The 25,651-nt window shown below is 36.6% G+C and overlaps 1 protein-coding gene across 1 annotated transcript in view; it reads right to left on the bottom strand.

Annotated features, from left to right (window-relative positions):
• PRKD3 (protein kinase D3) overlaps nt 1-25,651 on the bottom strand; it is an 81,357-nt gene that overhangs the window by 35,562 nt on the left and 20,144 nt on the right. Inside the window, exons 3-5 of the mRNA XM_002914832.4 lie at nt 7,610-7,748; nt 5,935-6,066; nt 4,623-4,780 (exon numbers count right to left, since the gene is read on the bottom strand). Of these exons, the coding sequence (XP_002914878.1) occupies nt 4,623-4,780; nt 5,935-6,066; nt 7,610-7,748 (429 nt within the window). The remainder of the gene's footprint in view (nt 1-4,622; nt 4,781-5,934; nt 6,067-7,609; nt 7,749-25,651) is intronic.

The following is a 25,651-nucleotide window of genomic DNA, read 5'->3' as shown; positions in this document are numbered from 1 at the left end:
CACAGATAGCATTTTATAAATAAAAAAACAAAAGCCTTAAAATGAATTTGACATATTTAAATCCCCTGAAAAACGCTACCAAGAAATTAATCATAGGAAAATTAAATTCAGAAAGTGTTATTATTACTCATGTTGAATTACTGAACATGATGTCTGAAAATATTTTGAAACAAGTGTTGGTTTTTCCTAATTAATTAATTAAAGATTTTATTTATTTATTTGACAGAGACAGCCAGCAAGAGAGGGAACACAACCAGGGGGAGTGGGAGAGGAAGAAACAGGCTCCTAATGGAGGAGCCTGATGTGGGGCTTGATCCCAGAACGCCAGGATCACGCCCTGAGCCGAAGGCAGACGCTTAACGACTGAGCCACCCAGGCACCCCCCCAAATTTATTTTTATATATACTAAAATATGTTTGTTAAAAACTGAAGTTTAATTAATGATGATGATATAAAAATGGCAGATACTAATTAACTAAAACAACTTTAGCCCCAGTACTTATCCTTTAGGAGCTTCCTTGATATTTAAGTATTTTCTAGTTATTTGGGCCTTTTCCTCTACCTGAGCAAAAAGGAAAATTAAAGGTGTTGATTAAAAATTTTTGTGTAACCTGGAGGGATAACTAGCTATTTGTAGCTATGGTCCTCTCTATATACACAAAGGAAATAATTAAATTAAATCACAGGCCAGTTCAATACGGCCCATCCCATTCATTCAAACTTCACTGATTATTACATTATAGGCCAGACCCTTCATTTTGTATCGCAGAAGCAAAAATGAACGAAGCATGAAATACCTAACGACCATCTAGATGTATTACAGATTTTGCTGTAGCTGCTTGCACCTTCACCGCCAGAACTGAGGTCCTGAGATCATTCATTTGCCTTCCGTAACGAGTAACATCTGTAGCCCAGAGAAACTGAATCATTTTACATGGATATGTTCAACCAATAACAGCGAAAGAAGCCAGAAGGAACCAAGAGACAGAAGTGTATGAAAGAAGTGAAGGGAGGAGGAAAAAAAAAAAAAGGCTTTTTGGAAGAAAATAGGAAGACAGAAAAGAAGAAAAAGGACATATGAATGGAGAACATTATAAAAAGAACACAAATATAGTCTCTGATGGATGGTTTTTCACTAATGTGTTGCCAGAAACGTTCTAAAGCAAATTATGAAGCAGTTTAATTTAAGAAAAGTACAAAAAGAAGGTTAAAACCCAAGCCAAACTTGCTGGCTTCAGCTCCCCAAGATCTCCTGCTCTGGTCTGGCTCACCCTTCCACCAGGCAGCCAGGTTCAGAGCACCTCCAGCAAAAGGAGCACCACAGTGATCCTGCAAAACTTACCCAGAAGCCACCGAGAACCAGAAACAGATGTTGTAGGCTTTTCTTCATCCCTGGCTCTCTATTCTCAACACTCTGCTTCTACCACTTTTGGTTTGTCTCAAGCTTCAAACGTACCAGATGGAATAAGACTGATTTTGCCAGTCATCATCAGATATATAGGATAGCCCGGTAAGGAACAACTTTCATAACAGATTCCTTCATATGCCAATGACCAGCTGGTGACTGACTGCCTTTTGTCAGGTCCTCCTGGGATTGGGTATTAGGGACATGGTACACAGCATATGTGCAAGGAACTATACAGGGGACTGTGGCTATAGCAGCCACCTAATTTTTCATGTCTAGTACAAGCAGTAATTTATTTCCAATAGGAAAAAACACTGGCTCAAAGGGATTAATATTACTAAGTGCTGGTATCAAAATCAAGACCTAGCCCTAGGTCCTCTACATAGAAGTCCAGTGATTCTTAATCTTTTCCCCAACTCAACACACCTGGGCATACGCTACAATCTCATCCATGACTGTGGTTTACCACTCTGTGGAGTGAGGAAGGCAGGAAAGGTATGGAAGACTGAACCAGAATTTGGAGAAAGGAAGACACTGATAAAATTACCTGGAACATTTGGTGAAAACGGGACCACTGAGATTAGAGTAACTAGAGTTGAGTGAGAGTTCTTCTCTTGCCTTGCTCTAATGGTCCCTCTTTACAAACTACTATTTAAATTCTTATTTCTTATTAATGTGTAGCCAGAAATTCTCTAAAAGTAATCTAATTATTTCCACAGTGTGAGTTTCAACTAATATTTGCTGAAGTGAACATGTGCTCACAAAAACTTTATAACAATGTTGCCAACTCTCAATTAGATGCAATAATAAAGGTAATAAAAGCATTTAAAGGGGGGCAATGGCCTGATTATATATATTTCACTTTGGAATATTGTTCAGTGAAAAAAATACCTCCACTTTTATGCACACGCTTAGTCCCAACAGTTTCTTTCTACCTTGATTCTGTCCTGTCCTGGCCCCTTGGGCATTTGCCAAAATGTACTGCTAGGAATATTCCTTTCTCTCATCTGCAAAGAGCTTTCATTCAATTCTGATCTCTCCAACCTTAGGGGTCCCGTTGTAACCAAATTCAGTGAATAGCCTATCTTCCTGTGCTCCTCCCTCTCTTTACTTGCTTCGCTTTAGACTGACTTCAGACACTGTAACAGAAACTGCCTTCTTACAGGTAAACCGCGACAACCTGAGAGTCAGATTCAGAAGTTTCTATTTCCAACTGGCCTTTTTCAAGCTTATCTCAGTGGTCAGTGAAGGTTAATATCTTGAGGAGTCAGAAACTTTCCTTTCTCATTCCTTATCTATGAAATGAGGCTAAGAACCGCCTACCTTCTAGGCCTGTGGTGAAGATAACACGAGAAAAGACAAGTAAAGCATCCAGCATGAAGCCTGGCAGCAGAACTTAGGTGGCTCTCAGCATGCGGCTATCTAGAGTTAGTTCTTCTCTAACTTTGGTTCAGATTCAAGGCTGAACTCATTTCCTCCTCATTGCTAGCTCCTCTATTCCTTTAGAGTGTCCTCTTTTCCCACTCTCCCATCCCTCTAATTTTCCTCTGTGAGCTCTTCTCTTACTGTACCTTTTTCCTTTTTGAGACTTAATGCTTGGACTGATAAAAGCAACCTTTTTGAGACACATTCCACTCTATGATTTCTACTTGTTCTGAGATACTCTAACCAATACAAACATCACTTTATTTTAACTTCCCTAAGAAATTTTCATCTTCAGGATAAAATATAAACTAATGATTAAAACTTAACACTTTATACATTGGCTTTGTCCTGCTATTCCCTAATCTAGCATTACTCATCTGGGGTAGCTGGCATCTCAGCACCATTTGTGGGACTCAGAAAAACCTATCTCTATCCTATAGACCCCATTCTTAACTAAGTTTCCTGTGCAATTCATTTATAAAATGCATTAACTTTTCAATTACCAGTCTTTTCCCAAGTTCTTGCATATGTTTATAATAACTTTTTGCTCTCAGTTCCTTATACCACAGCACTCTTTCTATCTAAGTTAAACATCTCACATTCAGGCTAAACAACATGGCAACATGGGATTTTTGTGAAAGAACTTCAGAAGCTTTTATTCTGATAGCTTAGTATAGCAAAGTCTTGTGACTAGGATATCAGGACAATAGCCCAAAGACTTGATTTTGCCATTAATTTATGGAAGACCAAGGAGTTAAAGAAACAACTAAATGATAAGATTGCAATCTACAAATGGAGGTCATTTTAAGTACTAGCAAGTGAACAAGCAAGTTATTTCTTTTTTTTCCCTGAACTACTGTTTTACTCTTCAGAGGTACAATATATTAGGAAAAAATCACTAACCTAAAAATCAGATCTGGGTTTACTACTAATGTTGCTTACCAATTTGCTCTGTGACTTGCGTCAAGTTACTACTTGACCATTATGAGTCTCAACTGTCTCATTAGGTACAGATCTACTAAGATATCCCACTGGAATATTGTGAGGATCAATGGGTTCCATTCTTCCACTCACTCATTCATCACTGAATACCTACTAATTACAAGGTATTGTGCTGGGCATGGTAGGGCACACAAAGGCATGAGCACCATCTTCTCCAAGCAGATCATAAATTCCTTGAGGACACTATAATATTAAGTTAGAATGCTATCACATCATTAGAGAGGTTTGAAAACTGGTTTGGCATTCAGCAAATAAAATAACTTCTAGGTAAGGGGAAAATCCAGGAAAGGCAGCTGTTGAGCTAGATCTGGAAAAAGCGTGTAGGAGGGACACCAATAAGAGCTAAGGTAGAGGGAACAATGGTGTGTTCAGGGAATGTTGAATAGAACAGGCTGTTGGGGAATAAAAAAAGAAGAGATTGTTGGAAACACAAAATATATAAAGGATTCCTAGTGGGGAGTGATATAATCAGAGCTGTGTATTAAGCAGTAGTGAAATAAAATAATCTGGCTGTAGTATGTAAGATGAAGTGAAGTATGGGGACCAGAAGCTGGATACTGGTTAGGAGGCTAACGCAGTGGTCCAAGTGATAATGTGGTCCCAAAGTAGATAAAATGCAATTCATTACTACTAGTAAACTCTGTCTCCAGTAATACATTTTAAGTTTTTTAAGTGTAGGAATGTGAGTAGTCTTTAGTACATAATTTATGATCTAGGATGATGTCATATATCCTTTAGAAACCTATGGAATAAGTAGTAAAATGCCCTTTTATTGTCTTAAAACACATACCTCTTCTGTGGGAAGGGCTACATATTCAGTCTGTAGGAGTCTTGGAACTGAGAGGCCAGGTCCTGGCAGAGATACATTTGATAGACGTCTCTTTCTCACTCCACTACAATTATTTGGAATCTTGAAGGCACATCGTTTATGATAATTTAATCCACAGCCTAAATAGATTTTAAAAGGTAGAAAAATAGTAAATTAAAGAAATTTTAGGGACGCCTGGGTGGCTCAGTCAGTTCAGCATCTGCAGGGTCCTGGGATCAAGTCCTATATCAGGCTCCTTGCTCAGTGGGGAACCCGCTTCTCCCTCTGCCTGCTGTTCCCCCTGTTTGTGCGTGCATTCTCTCTGACAAATAAATAAATAAAATCTTTAATAAAAAAATAAAGAAACTTTAATATATAAAGTATGTTACATAAAAAATATGTGCTTCTTTTATTTATTTTCTCTGGCAGCAATAATTATCCTAACTAAGAACCTGGATGAAAAGCTAAGTGGAAGCCAAAAAATGCAATGTTAATTATTGGTCTCCACCCCACCCTGACTGAATCAGAAATTCTGGGGATGGGTCCCAGCAAAGTATGTTTTAACAAGTCCTTGAGGTGATTCTGACACATGGCAAAGTTTGAGAACAACTAACTTAAACACTTCAGCAACTGTGGACTATATACTAAACCCCTCCCATGACATATGAAAGTTACAGGAAATCCAAATTTCAGTTTCCATAATTCATTTTACTGAAACACAGCATGCTCTTCATTTCTTTACATCTTGTTTATAGCTTTCACGGCACAAGAGCAGAGTTAAGTAGTTGGGCAGAGACTATTAGCCAACAAAAAAGATATTTAGTCTCTGGCCCTTTACAGAAAAACTTTATTGATTCTCCACCTTAAGTACTTAGAGGACTCAGAAATGTGCACCTGACTCCTGTCCCCTGGCAATTCTAATTCAGAAAAACAGATCTGTCCAATTCTAAACCCTGGTTACCACCTAGTCACCAACCAATGCTCTTATTCTTTTTTTTTTTTATATAAGATTTTATTTATCTGAGAGAGAGAGAGAGAGAGAGAGAGAGCACATGCACATGTGTGCATGAGTGGGGGGAGGAGCAGAGGGAAAGGGAGAAGCAGACTCCGTGTCAAACAGGGAGCCCCGATGCAGGGCTCGATCCCAGGACCCTGAGATCATGACCTGAGCTGAAGGCAGATGCATAAACCGACTGAACCACCCAGGTGCCCCTGATCTTGTTCTTTCATTAATAATTAGAAAATGCAAATACAAAATCCTATTTCAAATGGTACAAAAACTTAGAACACATACCTTCACATTTCAGTCCTTGACGTACCAATCCCCAAAGCATCTCACCACAATAATCACAAAAAGTGGGAGCTTTATAAGAATGTACGTAGAGAGTATGTGGACGAATCTGGAAATCTTCTACTGTGGCCAAAGCTTTTTAAAAAGAAAAGCAGCGAAATAAACCCTATATCTGTAATTGCAATGAGATTAAGAACATTGACCATATTCATTTATGTTAAAGTACATGGAATCTTTTTTCTCTGAAAGTTTTCATTTATCATAAAAAATAAACTATTTTCAGGATTTAATAGTGTGGTTTTCAAACTATTTTAGAAAGTTCATCAACCCCAAATAATTTGAGCTCCAAAAGTAGGGTCTGTAGGTAGGTATTTCAACCTCCAAAAACATATTTACATAGTGACAACATCACAAATAGTTGGTAGGTCTATTTTTACTATTAAAAACTGTTTAACTTATAACACACTGGGAAATAGAACACTAAAGAAAGAAAGAAAGAAAAAAAAAAGGCAAAAAACCTCCCCCGTAAAACAACTGTGGAATTTAACCTGAATGGTAAACACTGTGGATTTCGGCATAAGCTCTGTTCTCAATTGTCCTATTAGTTAAGAAAAAGAGACTCCCCTCCTCTCTGTGTGCAACTGAACACTAGTAGACACATCCACCAGTAGCTATCCTCTCACCTTCACCTGCAAGTCATTAGTGGATATCCCTGTGGCCTGATGAAGGGTCCAGAGCAAAGAAGGAATGGATGTGAGTACAACCTCCAGGGAGGACGAGGAGTGAAGCCCTTCTGCAGTGGAGAGGAGGACAAGGACTGGGAAATGTACACATGATGGGGTGGTGGTGCAGATGCATGATTAATGTAAGGGCTAAATGAATGGAAAGGATCAAGGACTTATTAGGAAAGGTGTTGGTAGAGAGGATCTCAAGAATAGGCTGCAAAGACGAGTTTGAGAACTGGAAAAAATGGTGGCAGGAGTCTGGACTCTTGGCTGGCTTTCCTTCCTTTCCTTCCCTTCTCTCTCTTTTCCCTCTCCCTCCCTCCTTTCCTGTCAAACAAGAAGTTCTGCAGGCCTACTAGGTGCATTCTTTGTTCCTTTACATTCCTCGCTAACAATCCTGCCCATCTGCTCTTGGGTAAGATCAGAAATAGAAGGAGCTAAGGAACAACAAACGGCAAGAGCGGGAGAGGGGGAAACGAGGGAGGTAAGAATATGCCCACTGAAAGCACGCAGGGAAGGAGCAATACTGAAATCATGGGAACAATCAGTATTGCAGTTTCCTCTTCCACATCTTCATTATTGCTCCTTTTCTCCTTTCTTTTTTGAACCCTGATTCTCTTCTTCTATGCTCTTCTCAGAAATGGGGAAAAGGAAATGGAGTTTCAGTAAAATTGTTTTATTTCTTTGACTCAAAGAGTATACTCCTCTTCCAGTTCCAACGGTAATTCCCTTAGCTTAGTAACACTCAGATAAACAATTCAGGCCTTATTTTCCTACTTTCCCATCTGTGATATAACCTTCCTGAAAGTAAAACTCATATGGTCACCTTATAGATGAAAGAAGTTAAGCGACTGTAGCACAAAGACTAAGTATAACTAAACATAGCATTCAGTACAAAAAATAAGGCTCGTTGAAAAAAAAAGACAACAAAATAAAAGGAGCTATTTACTTACCTGAAAGAACAACTTCTACCAGGTCTCCTTCATGTATTTCATCTGCTGAGGTAATCAGCTGCAAAATATTTTCTGAATTCATGTCATGGCGAAAGAGAAGAATTTTGTCATACATGCCAAAGAATCCACACTCTGGAAACTACATGAAAACAGTCCTATATCAGTATACCCATAGGTTCTATTTTTATGAGTAAATGTCTCAATCTTATGAAAGAACTTTACATGTAGTTTTTAGCCTACACTGTCTGCTAACAATTCTATTAATATCTAAAAGATCATCCGTGTACTCAAGCATCCTTGGTTCATTTTCAAGTTCAAAAATAGAACAATAAACTTAAATATAACTATTGAATATCTTAAACCACATGTCTCTTAGAAATATAGGATTTCCTTATTCGTTATTGATGGAGAATATAATCTTGAACTGAACTGCTACTCTGTTTTACATAGCCTGAGATAAGCAGTCTTTCCTGCCCTCTAGAACTGAGTTTCCTCTATAGCTACTAGCCACATGCAGTTATTTAAATTTAAATTAATTAAAATTAAATGAAATTAAAACTTCAGCTCCTCAGTCACTCTAGCCACATTTCATGCACTTAATCACCACCCTTACTACTGGCTTGCCTATCATTTTGGACTGTGCAAATATAGAACACTTTCATCATTACAGTAAACCCTACTGAATGGTGCTGGTAGAAAATCAGTAATTCCAAAACTACCGTTGTCACAAGAGTATCGATTTCAACATTTTTGACAAATGCACTTATGGCCTCTAGCATCTAATACTTTCTTAACTCATTGTAATTACAAGTACATGACTCTTTATGTTAACTTTCTTTTTACTGTTTTGTTTTTTTAAGATACTTATTTGACGGGGGCGGGGGGGGGGCATGCACAGCGGGAGGGGCAGATGGAGAGGGAGAGAAAATCTCAAGCAGACTCTGCACTGAGCCAGTACACTGAGATCATGACCTGAGCCAAAATCAAGAGTCAGACGCTTAACTGCGCCACCCATGTGCCCCAGTAACTTTCTTTTTAAAGAACCTTTAAGCAGAGCAGGAGACTTACTTACAGATCTCTTCACATGCCTTATGCATATTATTATTTCAATGCTTCTACGCTTTGTGACTACAGAGCTTACAATTTGGCGATTGGCATACCAACGACTAAAATATGAAGGTATGTGCTCTGAAAGTTTTTATAACATGAAGTTATTTCAGAGAAAATTTTAAGTACTTGCCTTACAAAATAACTTTAACTTCTAAATCAAAACCAAGATCATCTTCTAAAATACCAGTGCCTTGGTAAATGCTGCTCTAGGTCTTTCAAATTTCTTTAGTGTATCTCAGCACTGCATACCCACACTTATTTGGCTTGAAGTGTGTGTCACACTAAACTGTAACTGCATTTATTGCAGGGATGTTGCTGAGGATACGGTTCACCTACTTCATATGGTAGTCCATCTTTGTGAGGAATCATAAAATAAATTTCTCTGGTTGGTTTTGTAATATGAACAATTTGATCACCCAACTAAACATGTTTTCTGTTTACTTCATCCACTGGAAAAGCGAAGGTAAATTTGTGACCCACTGCCAACTTGAGTCTAGATCTTATAGCATGTGTTTTAGGTGGAGATGCCTTATCTTCTGAATTTAATTTTCCTATTAAAAATTCTTACATATATGTCTAAAAAGGTCTAAATTTTATTGGAAAATATTAAATTTTTAAAAATTGAAAACAATGACTTAGAAATTTGAGTTGATCTGAATTTTTTAAACCTGAGTAAATAATGAAAAAGTACAGAAATATTTAGAATTTTTATAATATTCTTTTAACTGAGTTACCAATAATACTAAACAAACTTTATAATATTTTTTTAACATATATCTAACAGTATAACAATTTTCAGTTGAAAAGATAGGAGTAAAAATATAAAATCAAAAAATGTATTTTTATTACATTTTAAAGCTTGAAATTAAAATTTTATAAAATTTTATTAAGTATTATCAAATTAGAAAAACATCTAATAGGAGTAAAACATCTCCATAAATTAGTTTTAACAGTTAAGTATTAATAAAAAAAAGATTCCACATTCCATCCTTATATAAAAAAGACTAACAAGGGGCATCTGGTGGCACAGTTGAGCGTCTGCCTTCAGCTCAGGTCATGATCCCAGAATCCTGGGATCAATCCCCCTCTGCCTCTGTCCCTCCCCCTGCTCCTGTTCACGCTCTCTCTCAAATAAAATCTTAAAAACAAAAAAATATTTGTATGAATAAAACTCATTTTAAAAGTTCCACATTTTTTGCATGTCTTCTAAGTGCAAGGCATTGGTCCCATGTTTTGTAAAGGAAGGCAGACCTCCCCTCCCAGGAGTTTACAATCTAGTGGGAATAAAGAAATAAAACAAATGTGTAACATAGTAAGGGAAATGCCAAAAATGAAAAATAAAATTCTAGAAGAGGGGAAAAAAACTTTAACCAGGAATGTGGAATGTCACTTTAACACTGCTAGTTGAAGAGAATCATAAAAAGAGAAGCAAAGTTTCCATGGGCAGAAAGTGAAAGTGAAAGCATAAAGGTCGTAGTTGAGAAAACACATAAATGCGAGAAAGTTAAGTGGACCCCTATGACTAAAGAAATGAGGGGAGGGCTGGATAGAAAGGGCAAAAATGCACACAAGAGCCCTATGGGGGTTATACTTAAGAAACCTGGGAGTCAACAGAATGGAGTTCAGGCTTTGCCACCTATTAACTGTAGCACCTTAGATAAGCTGCTTAATCTCCCTATGCTGTTTCTTGTCTATAAATTTGGAATAACAGGAATACTGACTGGCTTTATAGGGTTCTGGTTCAAAAATGATTTATTTGATGCTATAAAGTAGTACCATGATCAATAAATACTAGTGGTTCTTATTATATCTAAGGGGGTAGAGACAAAGAATCCCAGAGCAAGGCAGTGACGTGATCAAATCTATATCTCAAAAAGATAATGCTGACATGTAGTAGGGACTGGAACAGAAAGAGACCAGAGCAAGTTCCTAAAGAAGGCTGAAGCTATTGGTCAGGAAAGAGGTAGCAGGGTCTGGATTATTCAGTAAGAAGATGGAAAGCAAGACAAGAAGGAACACTTCTCTCTCAAATCTATTTTTGATAAATGACACGGATCATTAGTATTGTTTTGACCAAACTAGAAGTCCCAATAAAGAGCTAAATAAACACATTAATGAGAGAAGAAAAACATCAAAAAATGTGTGGCTTAGGAAAAAATACATATAAAATAATCTTCTTGATAAACACATGACCTAGTGAATTCATACTGGCATTATTAAGAAACTGAAGAGCAAATAAAAAGAAGGCTAGGGAGTATATGAAGAATGTTTACTTAAAATAAGCATTTGTGTACCAGGCTAGAAAGCCTTCAGTAACGACAAAGAATGAAGTAATTTTCCAGTCTAGCAAATGTTTACATAAACTATATTCATCTACATGGTTGAGAAATTACAGAGTTCCAAGAGGGGAAAAATGTATTAAATAGCTTGCAAAAAACAGGTTTCTGCTATTCACAATTATAATTTATAAGTGTGATTTGGTAGGGTATTTAGGGATCATCTGAAGAGTCAGCACAAAATGAAGTAAGAGAAAACAGGGCCTGGAAAAATATTAAACACTGCCACTGGACATAAGAGAAAAACTGTAGCCAAGTTTTAAAAACATTATGAAGTCTTGAGACATGGGTCTATTAAACATCTAAAAAGAAGAAACAAAGAAATAAACCAAGAGCACACACTTTGAAAGATCTAAACAATTATACTGAGAACACCCGCCCCCAAAAAAACAAAAAAGCAAAACCCTGTTAATAACGATTTGAATATACAGGTATTGGCACTTCAAAATTTTTAAATATTCAGAGGGGTGCTTGGATGGCTCAGTCGGTTAAGCGTCTGCCTTCAACTCAGGTCATGATCTCAGGGTCCTGGGATTGAGTCCTGCGTCGGGCTCCTTGCTCACTGGGGAGTCTGCTTCTCCCTCTCCCTCTGCCCCTTCTCCTCCCACCACCACTTGTGCTCATTCTCTCAAATGAATAAAATCTTTTTTAAAAAATTCAGAAATAAGATTTTCAAGCAGGAGTTAATTGTTTAGCCATGTCTCAACTCTGACCACACACTAGAATCACCTGTGGACCTTAAACGATGCTAAGGCTCTCTTCCCAGGTTTACGGTTAAGCTCTGTGGAATAAGACATGGACACCTGAATTTCAAGGTTACTTTTATACTATTCAATATACTTATTATATATATACTCTTTAAAAAAAAAACAGACTTTAAAAAAAACTTTATTTTTAAGAACAATTTGAGAGTTACAGAAAAACTGAGACAATAGTACATAGAGATCCCATATACCCCACATCTAGTTTCCCAGATTATGAACGTTTTACATTAATATGGTACATTACAATTAATGAACTAATACTGATACATTAACTAAAGTCCATACTTCATTCAGATTTCCTTAGCTTTTACTCAATTTCCTTTTTCCGTCCCAGGATCCCATACAGGATACCACAGTACCTTTAGCTGTTATGTCTCCTTAGGCCTCTTTTGGTTGTGACAGCGTTTCCTTAAGACTTCGCTGGGTTCTGAGGACCTTGACTAAACATCAGGTATTGTGCAGGATGCCCCACCATTAAAATTTATCTGATGTTTTTCTCATAATTAGATTGGCGTTATGGGTTTTGGGGAAGAAGACCACAGAGGAAAAGTGTCATTTTCATCAAATCATATCAAGTTACCTCTACCAACATGACTTATTACTATTGATGTAGACCTTGATTATGTGGCTAAGGTAATGGGGAATGGTTTCTTCACTGCAAAGCTCTTCCCTCTGAACCCCTAATACCGTACACTTTGGAAGTCAGTCACTACGTGCAGCCCACTTTTTTAAAGATTTTACTTATTTGAGAGAGAGAGCACACGTGTGCACATGAGCGGGGGTTGGAGAGAAGACAGCAAGGCAGAGGGAGAGAATCTCAAGCAGGCTCCATGCTGAGCACAGAGCCTGACCCCACAACTCCAAGATCATGACCCTACCCGAAACCAAGAGTCATATGCTTAACCAATTGAGCCACCCAGGTACCCCCATCCAACCCACTCTTAAGGAATTATGAATTATGTTCCTTCTCGGCAGAGTATCTATATAAGTTATTTGGAATTCTGCATGTGAGATTTATCTATTTTCCCCCATTTATTTATTTATTCATCTAATCATTTACAAACACATATATACTCACAGATATTTATTAATACTTTGGGATATAATATCCACTCTTTAAAAATATAATTTATTTTTGAAAAGGCAATTTATTCACATGGCTCAAAATTTTTAAAGTACAGAAGAGTATAGTGCAAAATCTATGCTGGAGTTGCCCAGCTATCCCTGCCACAGTCAACACTGTTGCCAGTTTTCCTTAGTATCCTTCTGAAGATATTTTGTATCTAAAATGTTTTTTTGTTGTTGTTTTACAAAACTGCATAGTTTTATTTTACTAGTTCCCTACTGATAGGATATGGGTGGAGGAATAAAACTAAGGCCAAACTGATCTGAGTTCATAAGGTGATCATGAGAATTAAATAAATGAGTACACATAAAAAGCTTAGAACTCCTGATCCATTTTGGGCACTATATAAATCTTAGCTACTGTTTCAATCTTTTGTTATTACAAACAACACCTGATGTATGATCTTACACCCACATTTTTTCCCACTTTTTGAGTATATGAATAGGATTACTTCCTAGAAGTAGATTTGCTAGGTTAAAGGATATGCACATTTGGCATTTTAATTTTTTTATTTTGTATTTACTTTTTTTAGAGAGAGCACGTGCACGGGAGTGGGGGAGTGGAGGAGAGGGAGAAAAAGATCTTAAGCAGGCTCCACACCCAGCATGGAGTCCAACTCGAGGCTTGGTCTCACGACCCTGACATCATGACCTGAGCCAAAATCAGGAGTCAGACACTTAACCAACTGTGCCACCCAGGAGCCCCTTGACATTTTTAGATATTGCCAAAATGTTCTTTATAGAGACCATACCAATTTATGTTTCCATAAGTAATATAATGAGTGCTTATTTTTTCCACATCCTATTTTATAGTGTTGTATTAGTCAGCTTAGGCTGCATTAACAAAATATCATAGAGTAGTTTAAACAATACAAATTTATTTTCTCAGATTTCTGTAGGGTAGACTCCTGAGATCAGGGTACTAGCATGGTCAAGTTCTTGAGAGGCCTCTTCCTCACTTGCAGACAGCAACCTTCTCACTGAGTGCTCAGATGACCTCTCCAAAAATGAAAGTGTAGGGGAGAGGGAGAGACAGACTGACCTCTTTCTTCCTCTTCTTATAAAGCTACCAATCCTATCGGACTAGAACCTTATGGCTTCATTTAACCTTAATTACTTCCTAACAGTCCTATCTCCAAAGTCACACTAAGTGAGGGTTAAGGCTTCAGCATATGAATGTGAGGGATGGGGAGAAGAGATACAATTTAGACCTTAGAAAATCTGTTAATGTTAGGTAAAAAATGGTATTTCAGTATAGTTTTAATTATAAGAAGTTGAACATCTTTTACATGCTTAAGAGACAGAACTGTATTTCCTTTGTATACATTAGTTATTCATGTTCTTTGACCATTTTTAATGGATTAACAGATCTTTAAAACTCCAAATCCAACCATTCCTCAAAATGTTTCTCATTATGCAGGAAATCCTTAATAAGTCCTGGACAACATATCAAAAAACACAAACAAAAACCTGCATATTTAATAGCATATATGTTGAATTTCTCAAGATGATCTGATGCCAATCAAATATCCTATAGAGAAAAAGAGAGCTTTACCCAAAATAATAGCTTGTTTACCTATGCCAGACTCCAAGAGAAAAGAACAAAAGAGAACTTTTTTCCCTTTCAAAATTGTATTATTTTAAGAGGAAGAAATATTCTAGCAAACTAATGAAAACCAATTCTTGATTATATTTATAAATCCACTATTTTCACTGGACTCCCTTCTCTTTACCAACCAGAATGCAAGTCTTGGCTAATAAAATGGTATAATGCTTTCTAAGCATTCTACTTTCATGGGGAAGAATGCAATTTGTGACAGGGAACAAGATTAGAAGAGCAGCAGGGGTGGTAACACACTTAGTAACTGTCAGTAATTTGTCACTGGCTATTTATTTAGTTTATTCCTAAACTAGGGTTCTTAATCAGGGCAATTTTGTCCCCCAGAAGGCATGTGGTAATGTCTGTCTTGAGACACTCTGAGGTTGTTACAAGGTGAGGTTCTGGTGCCTAGTGGGTAGAGGCCAGGGAAGCCGCTGAACACGGTGCGATGGACAGGACACCGCACAGAACACAGAATCATCCAGCCCAAAACGGTGACAGTGCTGAAGTTGAGGAACCCTGCTCTGGGGAATAAAGGGGTCAAGAATATAGAGAGACTGGAAAATGTGGAAGGAAGTTGACAAAGTTCTGAAAACTCCACATGCCCACATTTCCTTCCTAGCCTGCCTCAGCCTTGATTAAAAGAAGAAAAGAGGAAATGAAAGAAACAGCAAAAGAACTAGCAGGGTAGAAGCAAAATAGGCCTTTAATTTGGCCTCATTCCAAATCCCCCCCCCCCCCGCGTTTCTGGACTTGCTTGCTATAGACTGTGCAAATGACTTCTCTTCACTGCGCAAAATGAAGTCTTTTTCCAGTCCATATGGGAGAGGAATGGAATTTCATCCTAAGTCATCAAATGCTCAACCCTTATGCACTGCTCTTTTTGCCCACTTCACATTCCATATGTCTTTACTTTTGCAGTAAAGATGGCTTCAATAATAAAAAACACAGCATCTTATCTTTCTAGAACCATTTTATGGAAATTACTTTTGATGATATTAACACTTGTTTGTAATTAAAAGGTTCCAATACTTGCAAATAAAATTCCTTTGAGCAATACTATATTTTGAAGGCTATTTAATGTGAACAGTTTAAAATTTATATCATAAAAATCCCATCAGTATGGGGCGCCTGGGTGGCACAGCGGTTAAGCGTCTGCCTTCGGCTCAGGGCGTGATCCCGGCATTATGGGATCGAGCCCCACATCAGGCTCCTCTGCTATGAGCCTGCTTCTTCCTCTCCCACTCCCCCTGCTTGTGTTCCCTCTCTCGCTGGCTGTCTCTATCTCTGTCGAATAAATAAAATCTTTGAAAAAAAAAAATCCCATCAGTAAAATGTTAGAGGAGGTAGAAGTTTTCAAGTTTTTCATTCTCTTTGGTCAAATACAATTTTTACACGTTAACACAGCTTCAGAATTTAACACTATCTGAACAAAAATTTATTATTATATACTTTTTTTTAAAGGCTATGAGTTTTTCTAGGTGCATTGCGAACCACTGAAGAGTTTCAATGCACATCTAATTTTTTTTTAAAGTTTACACTGAAATATTAAATGAGTAAAATGCAATAATCTGAATTAGAATAGGTAACTACAAACCACCACCCAGGTCAAGATACAGAACGTTCTCAGCACCACCGGTTTTTTATATTCACTTAATTTGAGAAGCTGAATACTAAAGTAATTTTAAAATTTGATGTCAAGTAAATCATAGTCTAATACTAAACCAGATCATAGTAAATAAGCTCCACAAGGGCAAAGGCATTCTCTTTTCCTGCTCCCTACTAAATATATATCTAGTACCTAGAACTTAGTATTCAACTTACTGAAAAAAGCTGTTGACTACAGAACCAAGGTACTAATTTAACACTAGTAAGATTCCCGGAAACAAATATGCTATTTAATTTAACATCATTTTTCAGGAAAGTACATAGTTGAAGAGATGAATTTGAATGACTATTTCTATATACGGATAGAAGGCACTACAGTCTAGATGAGTCAATGAGAAAATTATTCACTGGGGACTCTGAATTTATTCTTAACTTTCATCATTAATCTTCAACTTAGGATTTTCTGGATATGACACACCAGAGGAGCTGCTTCATTTAACACCATTTCTCTTTGACACAAACCAGAGTACTCTTTTTTTTCATTTCCTTGTTACTTGTTTTGCTATTAGTTCTGTTTATCTTTAATTCAAACTTTCTGGAACTTTCTATTCTAGCCAACATATTTACCTGAATATCTAGCAGAATTGAAAAAAAAAAATTCTTTCTTCCAGTTGGAGCCTCCAGATTAGTAATGGCTGCCTGGCATTATTTTGCCAAGACAAAAAATGTAGGGTAAAGAGTAGGATGTCACCTAGCCACTGCAACACAGCTGTAGTAGAAAGAATAGAGGAGGAAAAAAACAAACAAAAAAAAAACCCAACTAACACAGAATGACAACTGGTTTCCAAAAAACAAAAGACACAGCTGGGGTTTTCGCCCCACTTCAGCAGGACCTGAAAATTATACCCAATCTCTGTCTGCAGAAACAATGTATTCACTTGACAAGCAGATCAAAATCATTCTTAAACTAGGATACATACGCAAAGATTCTTCAGGTCTAGTGTCATGAAAACGGTCAAAATTAAAAACAAATGCTTTAAATCAGCTAAAAGCAGAGTGTGCTTTAGTTAGGTTCATTTCAATTTCAGTAAATACTATTACAGCTTAAAATGAATTGCTGTTGGCCAATTTCCTTTCTTATTACTCCAATTACATCTACTATGTTCATTCAACAAATGAACACAATACAGCAGTAGCATCACAGTGCTATTTTCAAAGCTTCTTGGCAATTTGAAATGAAGAACGTGAGGAACTAACATTCACTGAGAGTAGTTACTATGCACCAGGCACCATGTAAAGCACTTGACATGGCTATCTCATTTAATTTTCTCAAAACTCCTAATACAAGTAATCCCAGTCCTCTAATACACACTTGATCTCAATTTTTTATAGTCTGTCATATGCTAAATACTAAAATCAAAAGGCATGAGTAAAGCAATGTCAGTGTATAGAAAAAATGTTACACATGTTTTGGTATTTACTAAAATTTTAAGAACTCTACAGGATCAATGATTTTTTCCAGATAAGAGAGATTTTAAAACTATGAGTATTACTATTTTAAGGGCACTAATTATGTGGCAGACACTGCATGAAAAGCTTTATATTTTATCACCATAATTTTTAAATGAAGGTAGGAATCATGATCCCAGCTTTGCAGATGAAGATCTGAAGTGATCTAAAAAGGGTCTATAACCTCAAAACAAAGTTTAAGAATCAAAATCTTGGGGCGCCTGGGTGGCTCAGCCGTTAAGCGTCTGCCTTCGTCTCAGGGCATGATCCCGGCGTTATGGGATCGAGCCCCACATCAGGCTCCTCCGCTGGGAGCCTGCTTCTTCCTCTCCCACTCCCCCTGCTTGTATTCCCTCTCTCGCTGGCTGTCTCTCTATGTCAAATTAATAAATAAAATCTTTAAAAAAAAAAAAAGAGTCAAAATCTCGGGGCGCCTGGTGGCACAGCAGTTAAGCGTCTGCCTTCGGCTCAGGGCGTGATCCCGGGCGTTATGGGATCGAGCCCCATATCAGGCTCCTCCGCTATGAGCCTGCTTCTTCCTCTCCCGCTCCCCCTGCTTGTGTTCCCTCTCTCGCTGGCTGTCTCTATCTCTGTCGAATAAATAAATAAAATCTTTTAAAAAAAAATCAAAATCTCCACCTCGAGTCTGTCTCTTTGGCTTTAGAACACTGCTCTCCCTTTCTTGGATTATTCTTTTTTTTTTTTTTTAACACATACCAATAACAAAAAATAACAGTATGGATTTAAACACTAATATAATTTTGACATTGGGAATCTATGCACGAACAATCACACTAAGATTGGGCAAAGCTTTTGGCCTGTTCCCTGGGTTTTGATTTGCTCACTGTAATTTGACTCTTTGGTAGTGGATTCCCAGCAGAGAACTAGTTTCCGTTTGGCTCAACCTCAATTCTACCTGCTGCTCAGATCTGTTTGCTTTCTCAGTTCTCCTGATAGCCAGTCTTACTAGTTCTTTGAGTTTCATCAGTTTAAGCATTTTCTTCAGCGTATAAACTCCTAGAAGGCAGAGATACTGTTTGTTAAGTATGCTTTATAAGCCAATATGTAGATAAAGGAATCTACTGTATACATCTAAAAATTTACATTCATTCCTCAAACTAATATACATTGTATGTCAACTATACTTCAATAAAAATTAAAATTTACATTATTTGACTATATCCATACTCACAACAAAACTGTGTACTATATACTTAAAACGAACACACCCAAGCCAAACTAGCAATCCTAACTGAAAGCTCTCAAGCTACAATTCCCATCTAGAAGATTCACAACTGGCATTTTGGGCCAGATAATTCTTTGTTGTGAGGAGCTCCCCAGAGCACTGCAGTAGCATCCCTGCCCTCTACCCACTAGATGCCAATAGCACTCCCTCTCCCCCCAGGAGTGACAACCAAACAAAAAGTCTCCAGACACTGCTAAATGTTGCCAGGGATCAAAATCACTCTGGTTGAGAACCACTGGTTTAATTTAATCTTATACATTAAAATGAGATATTGGAGCTATAATATTTGCCAATTAAGTAGTGCTAATCTACATTCTTAGAAGGAGTAAGGAGAAAGTTTACTGGTGTTCTCAGAGTGAATAACTTGGAGAATTGCAAATAGTTCAAGAAGCTGGCCTTTTGCACAATCCCAGGAAGAAAGAGTTCTTTGAACTAAATATCCGAAAAATATAAACTAGTCGGAGCAGGTTGGGCACAACTAAGGTATCAATACACGAAACAGAATGGAAAAGAATACTGGTGCTTATCTGCTTATTTCTTTATACAAATCATTTAATTGATAGAGATTAACTATCACCACAGATTATTTGCAGTATTGTTTTCAGCAGTAAAAGCAGGTAGAACCATGTCCTTTAACAAATGTCTACTGAGACTAAGGCATTTGGGGGGACAGAAAGATGAGTAAGACAGAACCAATTTCAATGTAACATAAATGTTGGAAGCATTTCAAATCTTCAAGAAAAGGAAGCTAAATTTTTGGCTTATGTTAAAGACAACAACAACAAAAGAAACTCCACCCAATCCACCCTGGGATGTGTCATGAAGTTGGACTGAATTCAGAGTGACCACTTTTGGTCATATCCAAGTTTTAAGCAGAGCTCAACTATAAATGATCTGTTAGATATTTTCTTAGAAACAAAAAACCTCAATGTGTATGTTTTGTATTTTCTGTATTAGAATTCAGTCCCATCTTTAACTTATTATAAGACTGAAATCTTTGATTATTCTCTATTTCTATGAAGTTTTACCATATCCTCATCTATATTGGAAATACCAATTTCATTTTCCCCCTAATTGAACACCATACCTAATCTGTATTTATTACTACTATTTTGAACATTTCCCCACATGCCTGTTAGTATACTAACATTTTTGTGAAATGTATTTTTATATCATTTGACTATTTAGAGATCAATGTTTTTCTTACCAATACATGAGCTCTTTACAGAATAAAGACATTAATGATATTTAATACTTGTGTAATATTTCCCCAATCTTATCTTTGTTTTTATTTTTATATATGTAAATATTTTAATTTTTTAATACTCAAATCTGTAAACTTTTCTTTTCCCTTGCGCTTCCTTTTCCTGATATGAAAGTGAGATATCCCACTCTGTAAGTTTGATAAATATTCAATTCCATTTTATTCTCATTTTCCTTTGATCCAAATTCTCATTTTATTAAACTTTAATTCCTCTGGAATTTATCCTGGTATCAGGTAGTAAGTGGAGGTCTATGTTAATGTTTCTCTCATTGCCTAACTTGTTTTCTAAATTTCATTTCTGAAAAATGATTCCCTTTTATTTCTTATGCCTCCTTAGCCATATACCTAAAAAGTACTATGGATCTATCTATCACTGTTCAAGTAGTATACAGTTTCCATTATTGTAGCTTTTTTTCTCTCCCCTCTTATTTTTCAGACTTTTAACTTCATGCTTTTGGCTACTTTTTTAAACTTTAGAAAAACACTGTTAGGGTAAAAGGAATCCCAATAAAATCTTGAATGGAAAACAATTTAATTTGGGAAGTAAAAATTATACATTAGCAGTCTTCCTTTTTCGGGAATATGATAATACATTTATTTCACAAAGTCTTTTAAATATTTCATAAAAATTTTAAATTTTATTTATATCTGGATTCATCCATTTCTAAAGATAGTTATCAAAAAATAACCATTTTTTTCCCTAATGGAAATATTAATGTACTCTTGGTTAGTTTTCATGTCCTCCTCTTGACATCAAAAGATCTTATATAGTTTCAATTAACTATCCCCTAGGCCTTTGTAGTTGCTCTATAGACTCCTTCTGGCAGTTTAGTCCTTGGGAATGTGCATACGGTGCAGGAATACCTCAATTCCATTATTTTATTTTATTTTTTTAAGTATTTTTTTTTAAGATTTTATTTATTTATTTGACACAGAGACAGCCAGTGAGACAGCCAGCCAGCGAGAGAGAGACAAGCAGGCTCCCAGCAGAGGAGCCTGATGTGGGGCTCCATTCCAGAATGCTGGGATCACGCCCTGAGCTGAAGGCAGACGCTTAACAACTGAGCCACCCAGACGCCCCTCAATTGCATTATTTTAGATATAACAGTCTAAGGGTATAGAAACACAGAAAAGCATGTTTACATATTGCTCAATAATAGTAACTAGTTAAATCAGTTGAACTCAAAATTATGATTCTGAAGTCACATCTGTAATCACCATTAATCTAAAGAATCATATAACTACCTCATCCCCTGAGGAATATACTATAACATTCTAAGACAAAAATCCCAGGTTTTCAGGAGCTAAAGAACGCACATGAAATAGACACATACGGCCCAAGAACAGACAATTAAATAAACCACAGAACTGATACATCATTAACCTCCAATTTTCTGCACCAAATAAAGAAAGCATTTGTAGAGCTAACAGAAAACTGTGAATAATTTACCTATACAGATTAAGGAACAACTGGGTTGTCTTCTACACAGCAGAAAACAGATTATGACATGTGTATATTCTGTAAACCACAAAAGCGAAACAAACTTAACTGGTAGTAGCTTTCACTCACTTCTGGATCACCATTAATTTTCAATAAACTCCCAACAGAAAAGGGTCCCTAAAGTATGTATGACTAAAGTTTTGTTTTTTCAGTTTAGAAACCACTAAGGTCAGGTTAATAATAATATTATTAATAAACTACTACTGTGAGATTGCTATATACTAGGTGTTGGGCTAAGCAAAAGATATCGTTTAATATACATATACACACACAACCATGAAATGAGCACTATTTTAAACCTCATTTTTAAGAAGAAACGAAGGTTATACAACTCATAAGTGGTAGAGATAAACCCAAATTTGACCCCAAATGTTTTTAATAACCATACTATACTGTTTCTTACGAATTTCTTTTATTTATTTAACCAAAAACTATTTGCTGAACACCTTCCGCGGACATGTCTGACTTCACAGTGCTTAGAGTTTTATGGTGGCTATACTCAAGTAAAACAACAATTACAATCAATATAATGAAAGTTTAAATACAATTTGTCCAGGAATGAAGAGCACAGCACATGGTAATTAAATGGATATATATATAAAATGTTATGTTTTACTATTCTCATAATCTCCATGAAAGGCAACTTATTGTTTTATGTACTGGAAGAAATATGATGGTGGGGATGGTAAATGGAATTACCATGAATGAAACAGAAATCACCATGAATTTCTAGCTCACATAAAATTTTGAATACTACTAGGAAGCAGAATCATACAGCTTTATTCATTTACCCATGGGGGGGGAAGTCCATATATGCATAAATACACAGGTTTCTGATTATTGAGTATGTTAAAGGCATCTTGCTTTATCCATGCTACAAGCTATCAAAGTAGTAGCAGGGCACTTTACTAGCCACTAAGGTTTATTTCTCCAGGTGAAGGGCCACAGTTGGTGACAATAAAAGCAAAAAGTAGGGTTTAAAGCAAGCTTTCATACCCCCTGAATGAGATGGTAGTTATTCCTTTGAGTCATTTATGATTTTGTACCTTTATTTCAGGTCTTACCATGATCTACTTTATATTACAGTAATTTTTACATTCACTCATTTTCTCTTTTTCCAGAGCACAACTCATTGGGGCAGAAAATTTATCTTTCATCTTTGTAACTCTACAGTATCTAGCATGGTGACCGAACAGAATAAGTGCACCACAAATATTTGTTCAACGGCATGAAGCCATAACAGATAATAGCACCTGGTAAGAGGTCATTGTACCACACTATTTAGCTCTCTGCAAATTGCCAAGTAAAAGAAATAAAATCACTAGCACTTATTTTTCTATCTAAAATTTTCAACTATCATATTAACCTATAATCAGATGTAGACCTCACTGAATTTTTGAATTTGTATACAAGATTTAAAATATACATACAATTGTATTTTATATGATGGCAAGTTCATACAACAAATATACAATTTAAGTATTTGGAAAAAATATCTTCAGTTTGCTACTTATCTGGTCTTTTAAGCTTATTGATTTCCATGATACTTAGGTTCTTGACTCTGGCTATTTCTTAGAATCATAGGTAGAGCTCTTAAACAGACTATCTACTCCCAGAAAGCCTGACTTAACTAGTCTGGGCGAAGGGTCTGTTAAGCTTCCTCGTTGTTCTAAGGGGCAGGCAGGGTTGAAAACCACTGTTACAAACTAAGCTGTACGTAACCTTGAAACTGCATACATTTGTAAACATTTAAAAATCTTGATCCTTCACAACATGTGGCCTGTGATAAAGATTTTTGAAAATTTCACTACTTCTGCATAAACATGACAAAAAACAAAATTTGAAGATTTTGCTCCTGATAAAAAAAAAAAAAAAAGCTGGTCTTTAGGAAATGCTCACTAACAGAGTAATCAAAAAATCTTGTGGGGTGTTTAAAAGTAACTGGGGGGCACCTGGGTGGCACAGCAGTTAAGCGTCTGCCTTCGGCTCAGGGCATGATCCCGGCATTGTGGGATGGAGCCCCACATCAGGTTCCTCTGCTATGAGCCTGCTTCTTCCTCTCCCACTCCCCCTGCTTGTGTTCCCTCTCTCGCTGGCTGTCTCTATCTCTGTCGAATAAATAAAAAAAATCTTAAAAAAAATAAATAAAAGTAACTGGATAAGATTTTATAAGGAAAAGAAATAGACACAATGAAGTGCATTTGTCAAAGTATATATATTTATATATTAGAGATTGTTCATTTGATTGTAACTAATTTACTATCTTATCAAAAATTACTGAATCATGGGGCGCCTGGGTGGCTCAGTCGTTAAGCGTCTGCCTTTGGCTCAGGGCGTGATCCCAGGGTCCTGGGATCGAGCCCCGCATCAGGCTCCCTGCTCCGCTGGTGCCTGATTCTTCTTCCTCTCCCACTCCCCCTGCTTGTGTTTCCTCTCTCGCTGGCTGTCTCTCTGTCAAGTAAATAAATAAAATCTTTTAAAAAAAATTACTGAATCATGGAAAACTTTAAAAAGGAGCTTGGTTCATGCTCCTTCAACCTATTTCCAACAGTAGGCTGAGACTGAAAAATCTTTTAAAATAATGCATTGGCTCTGGTGTGGTCATGGCACAACCCAGAGGCAATTCAAATACAGCTTTCCATTACACTATATATTTCAAGTGAAAGCCTAAATATTAGATAGAAAGATGAGGAGGAAGGCAAACGAACATGTTCAGGAAAATTCTGTAAGGGTAGTAAAAATGGCACACAGGGAAAGAGTAAAGGAAGCTTTAATGAATACAAAAAGTCTCCCAAGTTGAGGAAACTATAACCTCAAGACCAAGTTCAACAAACTCCAGCAACAAAAACAGAAAGAAAACCACAATAAAGCAATCGTATTCAAGCTGCTGAAAACCAAGAAGACAAAAATTGTAAATGAAGCCAGAGAAAAGATCATATTGCATATAGCTTGGATCTAACACAAAGTAATGTAAAGTAATGAAAATGTTAAATATGGGAGTAAATATAAAAGGTAATTTTCTCACTTTAAATTTCTTTAAAACATAATTTACTAAAAGCAAGAAGAATAACTGTGTTGTGGGATCTGGAGCAACAGCTGATCCTCATCACTCACAGATTCTAGATCTGTGAACATGCCTACTTGCTAAAATTTATTTGTAACCAAAAATCAGTACTTTCTGTGCTTTTGCAGTCATTCACAGACATGCACGGAAGACAAAAAATTTGAGTCACTCTTGTGCATGTCGCCAGCTGAAGTCAAACAAGGTGATGCTCTGACTTTTTGTTTCAACTGTCACAGTGTAAAAACACATGTCCTTTTCATGGTCTTATTTGTTGTCATGTGTTCTGAATTTGGAGGCTTTTTTGATGGTGATTTTCTGTTCAAAACAATCCCCCAAGCATCATGCTGAAGTGCTGTCAAGTGTTCCTAAGATCAAGTAGCCTATGATATGCCTTATGGAGAGAATATGTGTGTCAGAGAAGTTTCTTTCAGGCATAAGTTACAGTGCTGTTGGCTGTGAAATCAATGTTAATGAATCAACTATGTATATTAAATAAGGCATCTTTAAACAGAAACACATATAAAACAAGGTTATGTATTTACTGGTTGATAAAAACTCTGTGACCAGATGCTCACAGAAACCGAACCCTATATTTCCCCAGGAGCAACTGTTCTATATTCACTAATTCAATGTTTGAGGTCACTTTACAGAATACATCTATCACAAAAAATGAGAATCAACTGTTTACAGAAATAAAATGTATGACAATAGTACAAGTGACAAGAATATAGAAATACACTACTCTAAGGCATATATTACACCATACTTAGAATAGTATGATATTGTTTGAAGACATCTCTGATGAATTAAACATGCATATTAAATAAACTAGAGCAAGGTTGGCAAAAATTTTCTATAAAAGACCATATAGAAATATTTTAGGCTTGGTGTACCATATGGTCTCTGTCATAGCTA

This window comes from Ailuropoda melanoleuca, chromosome 4 (genome assembly GCF_002007445.2).
Source record: "Ailuropoda melanoleuca isolate Jingjing chromosome 4, ASM200744v2, whole genome shotgun sequence".
Taxonomy (NCBI): Eukaryota; Metazoa; Chordata; class Mammalia; order Carnivora; family Ursidae; genus Ailuropoda; species Ailuropoda melanoleuca.
Note: the sequence above shows the minus strand (reverse complement) of the source record. Positions and strands in the feature narration are given on the sequence as shown.